This window comes from Triticum urartu, chromosome 4 (genome assembly GCF_003073215.2).
Source record: "Triticum urartu cultivar G1812 chromosome 4, Tu2.1, whole genome shotgun sequence".
NCBI classification, from domain to species: domain Eukaryota; kingdom Viridiplantae; phylum Streptophyta; class Magnoliopsida; order Poales; family Poaceae; genus Triticum; species Triticum urartu.
The window spans coordinates 528,356,179-528,369,629 of NC_053025.1; the positions used below are offsets into that span (position 1 = coordinate 528,356,179).

General features: G+C 40.7%; 1 protein-coding gene across 2 annotated transcripts; it reads left to right on the plus strand.

Moving 5' to 3' along the window:
* The first annotated feature begins 1,993 nt into the window (after nucleotides 1-1,993).
* Nucleotides 1,994-10,460, plus strand: LOC125552463. Of its 2 annotated transcripts, XM_048716023.1 has the most exons (12): nucleotides 2,536-2,669; nucleotides 3,948-4,018; nucleotides 4,122-4,205; nucleotides 4,295-4,537; nucleotides 4,659-4,808; nucleotides 5,237-6,696; nucleotides 7,735-7,808; nucleotides 7,997-8,078; nucleotides 8,155-8,280; nucleotides 8,420-8,526; nucleotides 9,462-9,616; nucleotides 10,009-10,460. In XM_048716023.1, exons 2-12 carry the CDS (start codon nucleotides 4,004-4,006, stop codon nucleotides 10,246-10,248), a joined length of 2,736 nt encoding a protein of 911 aa, XP_048571980.1. In that variant the 5' UTR covers nucleotides 2,536-2,669; nucleotides 3,948-4,003; the 3' UTR covers nucleotides 10,249-10,460. The 2 variants fall into 2 exon arrangements, with proteins under 2 accessions (XP_048571979.1, XP_048571980.1); XM_048716022.1 differs by having other exon boundaries at nucleotides 1,994-2,669; nucleotides 3,948-4,205.
* The last annotated feature ends 2,991 nt before the right edge of the window (nucleotides 10,461-13,451 follow it).

The following is a 13,451-nucleotide window of genomic DNA, read 5'->3' on the forward strand; positions in this document are numbered from 1 at the left end:
TGACATTACGTGGTGGGAGAAGTCAAACCTTATTGGAAATGTCATAAAGCTTGTCATGTAGTAATTTACATGATGTTGTACAAGTTTGTATGTTTCCAAACCAACAAGTCTACGCGGGGGCTACCGTGCGGTGTGAGTGACCCCTGATAGGAACTACCATGGTCAGGTCACATTTCAAACATGAATGCTTGCCGACTCGGTCAGCCCCAACGCCCATCAGGGGGTTATTCCCCTTGCTGCCACAGAGATGACTCCATCGTGTGTGACCTTTGTGTGGCGATATAGCGACGAGGCTTTGATCCAATGGTGTGGCCATATAGATGATATGCCCAGTGCCCACACGTGATTCCAATGGTGTGGCCGTATAGGTGGAGAACTACTAATTTAGTTTGAATAGAAGATGATTTTGGCCTAGTCGGTGCATGATCGTGAGGGGTACCAATGGTAGACTACGCCATCTATCTCCGGAGGGCACCAGGATGGAGCAGCTATAAGAAGATCTATCATCAAGATGGCGACTGGAACATACTTCATCACGATGATGAAAATCTGCAATCCGGCATCCACAACAAGCTTTGCGCCGTCTATTTGTTCAAGGCATTATTTTTATGTTTATTTCCTGGACTTGATTGGATCAATCATTCATGATTAATTATTCAGGTCTACACAGTCCTGACTCAGCGACGCCAGGAGAGTGTGTAGTCTTTTGTTGAAGGCGTTTGCCGTGGAAGATTGGCAATTTAGTTGTAGATTAGTTGTAGTCTTTTGTTGAAGGCGTTTGCCGTGGTTGATGTGCCATTGTTGGCTATTTCCATTTAGTGATAGTACTCCCTCCGTTCTTAAATATTTGTTTTTATAGAGATTTCAACAAGTGACTACATATGGAGCAAAATGAGTGAATCTACACTCTAAAATATGTCTATATACATCCGTATGTGGTAACCATTTGAAATCTCTAGAAAAACAAATATTTAGGAACGGAGGGAGTAGATGATATAATCATGCTTATATCTATACCTACTATTAAAGGGAATAAGTATTCTTGGTTTGGTTCAGTTCAACTATTAAAGGGAATAGATATTCTTGGTTTGGTTCAGTCCTTTTCATTTCGATGGGCCTTTTATGGGCTTCATAGAGTCCGCGAAAAATAATTAGGTCAAAATAAATTAACATTATGGGAATTTAAACAGGACCTCCTGTCTGAATCTTCGATGCAACAACCTATGCGCCATTCACATTTACTAAATCCCAACTCGCTCTAAATATATGAGTGGCAGTCCTCGTGTTTAAGCGAATGAGCTAATTAAAGAAAGAATTGTGGACTTAAATAAAATATTTAAATGGATGTGGTTAATTAAAAAAAAGGACTATGAATAAACTGGTGGACTAATTAAAAGAAAGATTGTGGTCTTAATAAATAGAATTTTCAAATAGATGAGGCTAATTAAAGGAAGAACTTGAGGTAAAAAGGTAAGATAGTTAAAAAGAAGGCTATGCATGCTTCAGTGTGTTGGGGTATTAAATTAGAGAAGGAAGGATTTGATTCCCGACTAAAACGGGTGAGGACGTCACGGTAACTAAAGGAAGGATTATACTTAGATGGAATCAGTGGGAGATTATGCCCAACAAAGAAAATATGAACACGGCTAAATTGCATCGTATTTTTTATGTTCATTTTGTAGAAGGAGCGTTTTTTCATAGTGAATCCGGTGCTGTGGGACATTATACTTGCATAAAACATTAATTTTTCCCGTTGCAACGCACGGGCGTATGTGCTAGTATAGATTAACACAAATCGTTGGACCAGCGCACGGTGAAGGAGCATGCAAAGTCACGCGGCAGCACGACAGCTGCACAGTGGAGTACCCAGGCCAGGCGATCCCGTCAGTTTCCAGTACTCTATAGTCTAGCTTAAACAAACAGGACCGTCTCTCAAAGAAAAAGGAATCTGCCGAAGCCAAAGCGAAACCGGCGATACAATTTGCAGTTGCGTCGCGCTGCGCATTCGCACCCCGTCGCCTTCCGTTCCCTCCCCCACCCGCGTGCGTGCGTGTCCCTCAATCATAGCAGCCAGCCGCGCCGCGCCGCGCCCGTGTCCGTTTCCTCTCCCCCGCCCGCCCGCCGGCCCGCCGGCCCCGCCGTCCCTTCTCCCCCCACCCCCCACCCCCCTCCGCCGATGCGGCCCACCCCCGAACCCTAGCCGGATCCCAATGGCGACCCCGCGCTCCGGGGCCGCGCCGCCGGTCACCGGCGACCGCTACCTCGACCTGCTCGTCCGCTTCGTGGCCAGCCACGCGGGCGAGCTGCTCGACGGCTCCTTCACCCTGCGCCTCCACCCCGTCGGCCTCCACTACGTCGCCTCCCGCCTCGAGGCGCTGCGCGAGCTGGAGGCCGTCGGCGCGGGGGCGCCCGTCGACTACCTCCGCGCCTACGTCGCCGACCTCGGGGACCACCGCGCGCTCGAGCAGCTCCGCCGGATCCTCCGCCTCCTCACCTCGCTCAAGGTCGTCGCCGCGGGGCCGGGGCGCGACCCGGCGCCGCTCTCGCTCCTGCCGTTCGCGCGCCTCCGCGTGCTCGAGCTGCGGGGCTGCGACCTCTCCACCTCCGCCGCCAGGGGACTGCTCGACCTCCGCCACACGCTCGAGAGGCTCGTCTGCCACAACTCCACGGTGCGATTCTGTCATGTTTCCCCGTAATTCTGGCCATATACAGCTAACGTAATTTGTTGCTGGTGACAATTCAGCTAATTATGACCCCCTACTAAACTATGAGTCTATGAGCTAAGCTGAGCTGTGAATCATGATTATTGTTCGCTGTTTGGTTCATCTACAGCCAGCAAAGGGGGGTTTAGTTTCAGCCCACTTGCTGCAGTAGTTTGGTATGGTCCATAGTTAATACTATGTTCCTAGGATCCAATCTGGTCCGCTGCATGCATTAATTATGTTCTATTTACTCATTAGGTTCCTGACAATATTTTTGGTGGTATGCTGTTCTCGTAGTGTTAAGATGCCTTTCTAGTGTGAAACTTCTGTGTTTACTGATGTTTACAGTCTTTTTGGTGGGGTTTAATGGAATCTTGTTGGTTATATTTAGATTTCACTGAGTATTGCTCTTGCAACTTCGATGCAAATTTACCAATTTAGTCTGCGCCATTTATCTTGTCTGAAGTAGACCAACTGTGGCATCTTGCAATGTTGCTGTAACGCAATTGTTGTAGCACATGATCAACATCACCATAGTGCTATCTAATGGTTATGTCTTTCGCACATGCTGCATTTATCCCCTGATATAATTAGTCATTCCGTGAGATTAAAAAGATGCCCAGCCATGTGGATTCCTGATAGATTGTCATGTCTGTACTTGTATGCAGCTGGAAATGTTGCTTTATGCACCTCATGTACTTTGTTTTCCAAATTCTGACGGAAACTCTTATGGACATTATCGCTCCCTCTGAGCTAGAACCTTAGATGTTTGGTGGATTAATAGTGATATCTGGAACTAATAAAGATTTAATGTGGCACCTGCTATTCTATTTTAAACATAGTTCTTTTGTTGGCCCATGGACTACTTAATTATAAGTACACCAGATTTACCTTACTCCCATGTGCTTGCATTGCCAATCATGACATGTCATCCGGCATCTGTTATTCTGTTTTAAATAATGTTCTTTGTTGGCCGATGGACGGCAGAATTATTATTGAGGGTTGTAGCTTGAGAACTTAGGTATTGGTTCCTGATGTGATGGCCGCAGGTTGATCGGGTGTGCTACATCTTCTCTCTATTCGTATCATGGCATGCAACCAAAAGCTCAGCTAGCAGCAAAAAGTGATGCATATGTCTTTGTATTCATTCAGCAGTTATTGAAATTTATGCTTCCTTTCCAAGCACTTGTACGAAATATTGCGATGTTACCAGATTCATAACAGTTAATTTTTGTGCTACCGCAGGATGCTCTTAGGCATATATTTGTGAGTAGAGTGATGGATATCAAGGACTCTCCTGCATGGATTCGGCTTTCGTATGTCTCTTGTGCTTCTAATGATCTTGTACTCATGGACGAATCATTGCAATTGTTACCTGCGGTTGAAACCCTTGATCTTAGTCGGAACCGATTTGCAAAGGTGGATAATCTGCGGAAATGTACAAAGTTGCGAAATCTGGACCTTGGATTTAATCATTTGCGCTCTATATCATCCTTGAGTGAGGTTTAACTTCCTTCACAGTTCAGTTTAAAATAGTAAACAAGCTTCTTGACATTACTTTTGTTGTCTGATTACATGTTACCTTTGTGCAGGTTTTCAGTCGGATTGGTAAACTAGTACTTAGAAACAATGCTTTAACTACTATACATGGGATTGAAAATCTCACGTCGCTTGTGGGCCTTGATCTTTCTTACAACATCATATCAAATTTCTCAGAGTTGGAAATTCTTGGCAGCTTTTCTTTGCTACAGAACGTATGGTTGGAAGGCAATCCAATCTGCTGTGCTCGTTGGTATCGAGCACGTGTTTTTAGTTTTTTCCATAATTCAGAAAATGTAAGTGCTTTAGCTCAAGCATGTTAAACTATTTTGGTTGTCCATAGTCTTGTTTATTATAAGTCTCTTCCACAGTATTGGAGTAACATGAATATTCTGTTCCATGATTTTTCTGCCTCAGTTAAAGTTAGATGATAAAGGCATGAACACACAAGAATACTGGGAAAAGCAAGTATTGTTTGGAAGCAGACAAAAACAACCTGCTGGCTATGGATTTTATTTCCCTGCAAAAGATGATCATGAGGATGAATACACTTCAAATTCCATGATGGTATGCATCTCTTTTACCGACTGCTAATAGTCTGATCTATTATATATCAGCATGTCACACCAATTATAAGCTTCCTCAGTTAACACTTTTGATTTTATTATTCCCTGGAGGATAGGTAAGTCAATGCATCTGCTTAGTGAATTGGTATTAGGCTTCATTTCCCCCCTTGGATATACATTATTTTCATGTGTGATGCAGGAGCATTATTTCTGTATGTTGTCAGGATTCCTTTTTTTGCTTGGTTCAGCCTAGGTGCTCCCATATATGACATCTTAGTTTCTATAAATGCACTATAAAACCATCAATATATCTTAGCAAAACTGAAATAATTTTACAGAAGTTTGGCATCCTACAGTTGTATCCTGAACGCGGCTGAATGTGACCGTGTATGACTATTTTAATGACATTCTGCTTTCCACTTATATTAGAAAAAGATTTCCCGACTTGCCTGTATTCTGGAGGAAGAGAGAAGTCCTTGTGATGAAGGTGTGGACCAGCAGTCCAGCCCCCGTGATAGTGCTAGTTCTAAGAAGGATGAAGTTGCCGTTGCTGATAATGACGTAAAAATTACTTCTTTGATAAGCACAGCAGAGTTGATGAAGAAAGAAAGATCGACTGACTGGCTGCGTGAATTTAAGGAGTGGATGGATGAAAATACAGAGAGCACAGATGGTGACAGCCTTTATGTTGATTTCACTAACAGAAATGGAAGTCAGAACAAACAAAACAGAAGAGAAAAATTGAACATAGAGAGCTCCAAGAGCGTCACAGACCTGGCAAAGACATCAGAAGGTGGAAGCAGCTCAAACCTTTTGGAGTCTAAATTGTCTTCCACAGATGATGCATGCAATGGCGCTAATGGCTTCACTGCAGGATCCTTGAACGAAGTGAATGCTGACCAAACTCATGTAAGGGTACACTTGAATTCTGCCGTACAGCTTCCTCCACTAGAATTTGTGGGCACTTCACATCCAGATTCTTTTTCTGATGTGGAAGGTGGTGCAATTTTTTTGCATACGAACGGAACACCCTCTAACGCAACAAGCAAGTTGATAGAACCAAGTCCATCCTTTGCATACCCTAGTCCACAGTCACCCCCACAATACAAGGAAGACATCCTACGTCGAAGACTTTTTCTGGAGGAAGAATTTTTGCAGAGTTCAGGAGATTTCCAATGTGTTGGTTCTCTTGGTAGTGGTAGCAGCTGCAGTGATGACTCTTCAGGTGATTTATGTTCGTGCAATTCAGAAGATGATTGCGTAGCAATTCAGACAAAAAGGGAACTAGCCCTGAATGGTCAGATTGCTTCATTTCCTTATGCAGATATTGATCATGAGGAAATGGATGGGATGGAGTTTTTCTCACAAGAGGAAAAATTGTCTGACTGTTCGGCAGAAGATGACCCAACTTTTACAGATGCCATAGAGTTTGGTATTAAGGAGCCAGATGAAAGTAACCAGAGGAATGGACATCTAGATCAAGATTCAGGTGGCCATCTGATTAGACAAAATGGCAAGCAAAAGGTTAAGAGGAAGATATTTCCTATTTTTAAGAACCGTAATGGCACTAAACTAGAATTTCCAGAGGCTAATGAAGATAAGTTGGATGAGGGGGTTTCAGTGGGTGCAAATGGTCATCTGAGCTACGATCTAAGCGGAAGTACTATTTGCAAGGATCAAAGCTCAAAAAAACACTATTCAAGTATCTTGCACAAGAATAACTTGTCGATTGATGCCAATTCAGTTACTTGCAACACTGATAGGGATAAGTACAAGCTTATAGAGGATTTCTTCAATTTGGAAGTTGCTAATGTTGAAGAGTCCGAAATATGTGAACAAGGAGCTCGTTGTGGATACATATTTCAAGATGGAAGCGATTTAATTCAAAGGTTAGAGTTGTTTTACCTATATTTGACATGTGTAGAGAGTAGAGACTAGAAATTGATGATGAACAGCTATTGAATCTGAATGAACGAGTCGCTGACTATCGAAGTACATTTTGTAGAACCAAAGATTATCAGTACAAGTACGTATTACTTCTTTTTCTGTAAGTTCGCAAATTAAGGACTAGCTGCAGCATATCAGACTAATATGGTTACTTATTTGCCTCTGCTTTTATAGTTTGTTTTTCAAACTAAACACCATGCAGCACAACAAAACATGCACTGACGGTTAAAGTTAGCAGAATAGAACTGCCTTAACCTGTTAGTCAGGTAATTGCTGACCATTAGTGCTTTGGAGTAGCGAATGCAATTATATTCAAAATCATAACTATATCTATTACATTTTTTATTCATGTGCTTTCTTAGAGAAAATTGAAGCTCAAGATTTTTCTAATTGATGATGAATGTATTCAAAGTATATGAAAACACCATGGTCATGCAACACATGACAGGGCTGTATGTGTTGGGTCTACTTAATTTTCGTTACTTTAATCAAGTAACAATTTGACATGTTAGAGACGGTATGCAGGAGTCCATGATTTGTACCCGTAGGCGAATGATGAGAGACTGTCGAGGCCTTGTGCAGTATGGGGGTCTACAAACCAACTTTTTTAGGCCAAACTTCTAATGAAATTGAATCCAAGATATGGGGACCTGAATCCTTGGCTCCACCACCGTCTTCACCGATGTTGATGGCATTTGCATAGAACATAAAATGCGTAAATGTCCAGTAATATATCTCATGATTCAGACTTCAAAGTACTTAAATGCACAATAAGTAGTTATCAATAAGAGCCCTTTGAACAGGACATTTTGTTGGATTTTTTAATTCTAAGTACCTTCTTGTATAGCATTTAATCCTCAACCATTCCCAGTAAATGCTCTCTTAACTTCTGTTGAACTTAACAGCAGTTCTGAAAGCCTGTCTGCATGCGATATTTTTTTAGGTACTGTACCTGACTAGTGTATTGTTACTTATTGTAGAGAAGTAGCCTTGTTGAGAAGTTCTCAGAATAAATTGTATGTTCTGCTAGTTGATATGGAGCAAGATGAACAAGGTTAGTTTTCTACACATTGTTTTCTTTTCTTCCAAAGCCTTTCTCTTGGTTCTCTTTTGTCTCTGTTAGACAGTTATAAGACTATCGCAACTGGAATTTTACATTTTTATTGTTGTACGGAAATTTATTTTCTCATGTTTCTATTCTAAAACTGTATTAATAGTTCTTACACACTGATTAATTTACAGAAATTATGCCAAGAGTTTTGGGGTGCTATAGGCTTGAAGATCTGGAAAAAGTTTTGACTGGGCTGGGTCTACAAGCACTAAGGTCTATTAGCATATCAATCATAAGTGGGTTTTTTTTTGGCTTATCTGAGGCTTACTTTTGTTTTGTCGTATCGCAGGGTACACATGGCAGATCATACAGCTCATCTATTCTTGACACGTACTTCCAAGGAAGCGCAAGATGTACTTTGGCTCTTGAATCTGTTCAGCTTTCCACAGTTAACCAGCGGGGTATCTTTGCAAAGGTTTGTCTATTTAGCTTTATGTTTTCTCCGTGAGCAAAGGCCTTCTCTTTTAGATAAACAAAGAAAGGATTTTGTGTGTGTTTATTGTGCCTTCTATTTCATTTTCTGATTACACTCTCTCCTATAATTTAAATCGCAGTTGGGAGAAGATCCAAGTTAAATTGCTCGAGAAATGTATATGTGCAAGTTTGAAGATGGGGATATTTCTCTACTCCATGTTGATGTTTTGGAAGAATGATGCTGAAGGTACTGTTCTTTGAGTGGTGAAAATAACCCCTATTTGTCTATGGGATCTAGACTAAAACTTTCTTCACCTTTTGAGTTCTTATGATGTTACTTACTTGGCTGAGTCTTGGCTTTCTCCCTTAAAGCCTGACAAAGTAGAGTAGGATTGATACACATCTTATCCTTGCGAAAGAAAACATGTTGTTTTTTATCATCTGTATTATGGTAAGTTGAGTAACACTATTTAAGCCATTTTGTTTCTAAATGAATATTTTTTATGCTTACTGTCCAAAATCTCGTTTGGACATATGATAACTAGAGCAATGAGCCCACAAGCTTTATCCTGGGCAATCATTATGATATTTTGTCCAGAATGCACACAATTTCTTGCTCAGTATCAATGATTCAACATCGAAGTGTTAAACTTTGTTCTGTAGCATCATCTCTAGTTCGAGTACAGTGCACTCAGTCCTATGGTGAGAGAGCTGGGGATTAATTGATCAAAGACTCAAGCCCATCATGACACAACATGCTGCCATTGAGCTGAAGTCGTCATGATGATTACTTGAACTTTGGCATATGCATATGTTATGTTAGTTTGCAAGGTAGATAACTACATAGTATGTCTGCTGGGTGGTCATGTAATTTGATCTTTAAGAAACCTAAGGGTACCTTGTTTAATTCTTCATGGTTAGATGTTTGCAAGGCAATTTCCATTTTTCATCCCCAATTCTTTACATGAATATTTAGATGTTTACCCATTTTTTCAATTTCAGCACCCAGGTGCATAAATTCCTTCTGGCTTTAATTGGGTCCATTTTGTTAAATCCTGTAAACGATCTGATAGTGACATGCATCATCACCAAATATTGACGATGCCACATCTGGCATGACATGGCATATGGTAGTTCTTTTACTTAGAAATTGCTGAATTAATGTCCATTTCTGTTTTGCAGAGGAATCCCTGGTTATTCGATCCCTTGTTGTTACTGAAGGATCAATATGTGTGTGCATTGAGAACCTACATCAGTTTGGTTGCTTTCCTGATGATTCACACCCTCCATATTTCTCTCTCGATGAATGCTGTTCTATCAACAGTATTAAGGAAGTGGTAAGTTGTGTTTGACCTCTAAGATTTCCAATTTATCTAGGTTACTTTGCATTGCAACAATGTTCTTTTCATAAAATAGTTCGCTCTGAGATAGTTCCCTTGCCCATAAGGGGATATTTGTTATATTCTTGTCAATTGTGGAATATGCATAAGTGTGGCTCTGTGTATTCTCGCACACAGGTCTGATCCTTGTCTCTAAACTTGTATTTTTATTGTACAGAGTACTTATCATCTTATTGTTCTTATACTCGATATTTCTAAAGGGCAATCCCCTCTTATTTTACTGAGCTGTGATTTAAAACGAGCTAAATATATTGCTTCATCATACTAAAAGAGTTGATATCGTTTTGTTGACAATTTCTAAATTTTCCTACTGCATTTCCTATACTTAGGTTGTGGATCAGCACGACAAGGAATGCTTGACATTAATCTTGCACAAACACATAAACGAAGGAAGATTTAACAGCAGCACTGGAAATTCGCAGAACAAGCAAGCAGATGAAAATTACACAGTACATACATGGAAACTGAGGTGGTTTTCTGAAGAAACTCTTTTGAAGTTCATTTCTGTACTTAAGGCTCTTTACTCTGGAGCAGTTTCTTCGCCGTTACCTGTAAAGTGTATATCCTGATGTGTTAGTTCTTGTAGTCATGTAGTGATTTCATTCATTTGTTTGGGGGTTGTATTTAGCTGTTAATCTGTACAGTTTGTCCATTAGCTCTCTAGGTTGTGCTTCCTTTATTCTTTTGATTTATCAAAAAATTCCTCGCATTAAAGCTGTACAGAACAGAGGTAAACTGAGTGAATGAGTGTAAATGCAATTTTGGCAGCTGTTTCAAACAATTTGTTCCGCGAAACTGCTCCACAGAAGACAAGTGCAGCCAATTTCGCACGACCATGGAATCGAGCGGTTGTTGCCCTTTTAGTTGACTGCATGTGCGGCTGGATTTACGCTGTCGTGCCGCCAGATCAGCTAAAACCATTGCAGTTTTAGTTTCTCATTCAATTTTTTGGCTCAAATGCAATGTTTATTTTTTTTATTAAATCATATATGCACCTTGGTTTTAAAAACTTATTTGGCTAAAGACAATATATTTGGGAGATGTTGGTGGTTTAGTTGGCTCAATAAAAAATTGGTTAAAATTCAAAACATTTCAAGCATACATGTACCTACTATTAATTTGGATTTTTTTCTACTCTTTTTGACCACTACTTTGGGAGATATAGGTAGCTTCGGTTGGCCAACTAGTGTGGCTTACTTTTTTCTGTCACGTGTGCACTTAAAACCGGACAACTCATCAGGAATTGTATCAACGGTGTCAAATGACGGATTAGAGCTAGCTCAACAGATTACATTTTGTGCAACCCAAATAGTAGGCGTTATGTGAAAAATCAGCCTCGATAGTTGGTGGTTTGTGCGAAAATCTTCTTCTGCGTGCGGGCTCAAATGCATCAATGATGAACAGTATAATTAAAAAAATAGTACAAAATCTGAAATTATTTGGCAACAAACACTGACAAATTATCTACACACATGCAGATTTCCATGATGAAAAAACATCCCTAATGTTCTGGGGAAAAATCATGATCCAAATTGCTTTTAAAAGTAGTCTTTTTGGAGCATCATTTTTTTGCCCTGAGCATGTAGACATTTCGTCAATGTTTGTTGTCAAAATGTGTTTTTTTACTGTTTTTAGAGCTTAGTGTTCATGAGAGAGAATTTCAGCTCACGACTAGAAACTCCATGTCCATGGTTTGTTAATTTTCATTTTTGTTGCTATTATAGTGATGAGAAATGCATGGATGAACCCGGATATATATGAACCCATTTTGGAAAACACATTTTGCAATGTCAAAAAAATCTGAAAAAAGATACGCGCGGACATCTCCATATTCTATGTGTGTGCAGAAAGTTTCACAGAAAAATAACTTTTTTTTAGCCTGTGCAAAAAAGATAAAATCTTGTGCCGTGAAACGCTATTTAGAAGCAGTAAAATTTGTCTTTTTTACTGAGACAAAACAAAAATATTTTTTTACATAAAACTTTGTGCCGTGGACATACCTTTGCCAACATGTATGCATAATTTTTTTTAAGAATTTTTGAACATTACAAAACGCGTAAAAAGTACATTTTTAAAAAGCGGGTGCAGATGCCCCCGTCTGCAAATCGTCCACTCTCGTATAGTGATTCCTTTCTTTCTTTGAGGGTTTTAACAATTTAGCTGTTATTTTATACTAAAACTAGTATAAAGTCGAGTCACTTATTTTAAAATAGGGGAGTAATACTATGTTCATTATAGTACCTCTCTTATTGCATGCTTACTTTCTTATTCTTTCGAGTTATCAGATTTACTTTCCTCATTTTTTTTCCTGACATCTTCTTCGTTCATGACAGTTTTCTCAACTTATAGTTGTACCGGCAGAGGTGTCTGAGTGTAAAAGATATTACACTACTAGAAGAAGGGCTATAGCCAATATGAACATTAATGGTGCACCATGTATATGGTGCGTCACTGCTATATAGCAGTAGCACATTAGATACAGGTGCGCCATTAGTGTCCTCATTACTAATGGCGCACCACACACGATGCGCCATTATTAGCAAATTTTATTTTTTTATTTTTTTAAAACTATTAATGGCGCACCAGCGCACAGTGGCCATTAATAGTTTTAACTAGTAATGGTGCATCACACACACGGTGGGCCACTACTAAATTTTTTTCTTTCCAAAACTAGTAATGACGCATCAGGGTACAGTGCGCCATTACTAGTTCAAACTAGTAATGGCGCACCACAACCAAGGTGCGCCACTACTAACAATTTTTTTTGTTTTGCAAAACTAGTAATGATATTTCTTCTGTTCTAGTCCTCATGAATATTTATTTATGTGTTTATTCTGGTATTGAATTTCTAACTCACAAAAAATATTAAATTTGTTAATATTTTTTGAACTCATGAATATTTTTAAATTTCATTGGCACCTTTTGAATTCATGAATATTTTTTCAAATTTGATGATATTTTTTCACATTCATAAATGTTTTACCAATTCACAAATGAATGCAACTAAAAATCCAAAAAAATTGATGATATTTGCAAATAACAAATTTGATGATATTTTAAAATACCAAATTTGGTGATATTTTTTCATATTCATAAATATTTTTAAATAACAAATTTGATGATATTTTTTCACATTCATAAATGTTTTTAAATTTGATCGTCATTTTCTAAAAAAATATTAGATGCAACTAAAAATCCAAAAAAAAGTTAGTAATGGCGCACCAGGGGAAGGTGTGCCATTCCTATCAAAGTACTTATGGCGCACCCCTAGGAGGTGCGCCATTACTAACCTTCCCCCCTCGCTAACTCTCCCTCTCGCCAGATCGATCCCCCTCCTCCCCCTCGCCCGCTCTCGCTCTCCACCGCCGCCGAGCAAACCCCCCGCGCCCGCTCTCCACCGCCGCCGCCGACCCCCGCGCCCGCTCCGCCCCCGGAGTCGCCGCTGGAGCACTATGAGGAGGAGTCCTTCTTCTTCCTCCAGTCGTCGCCATCTCGCGGTCGCCACCGTCTCTCCGGTCCACCCCGGCCTTCACCGAGCCTGCCACGATCTCCGCGGTGAGTCCCTCAGCCGTTCCCCCCTTTGATCCGCCTCCATAGGCCGCCGTAAGCCGCCGCCGTCGACCTCGCGCTCACCCCACAGCCGGCCCATGCCCCCGGGCTCCTCTGCCGTGCCCCGGCGCACGCCCTCCCCGCTGCTCCTGCCCTTGGGCACGCATCCTCCTGTGCGCCCCTGGCCATCCCTCGCCCGTGCTCGTCCGCCCGTTGCCGCTCG

Bases quoted from the DNA above. Each gene is read 5' to 3' on its own strand.
- LOC125552463 (XM_048716022.1), top strand. From the start codon at position 2,211: ATGGCGACCCCGCGCTCCGGGGCCGCGCCGCCGGTCACCGGCGACCGC. The intron at 7,809-7,996 runs GTTAGTTTTCTA...ATTAATTTACAG, and splicing joins TATGGAGCAAGATGAACAAG to AAATTATGCCAAGAGTTTTG. The intron at 8,281-8,419 runs GTTTGTCTATTT...TTTAAATCGCAG, and splicing joins AGCGGGGTATCTTTGCAAAG to TTGGGAGAAGATCCAAGTTA.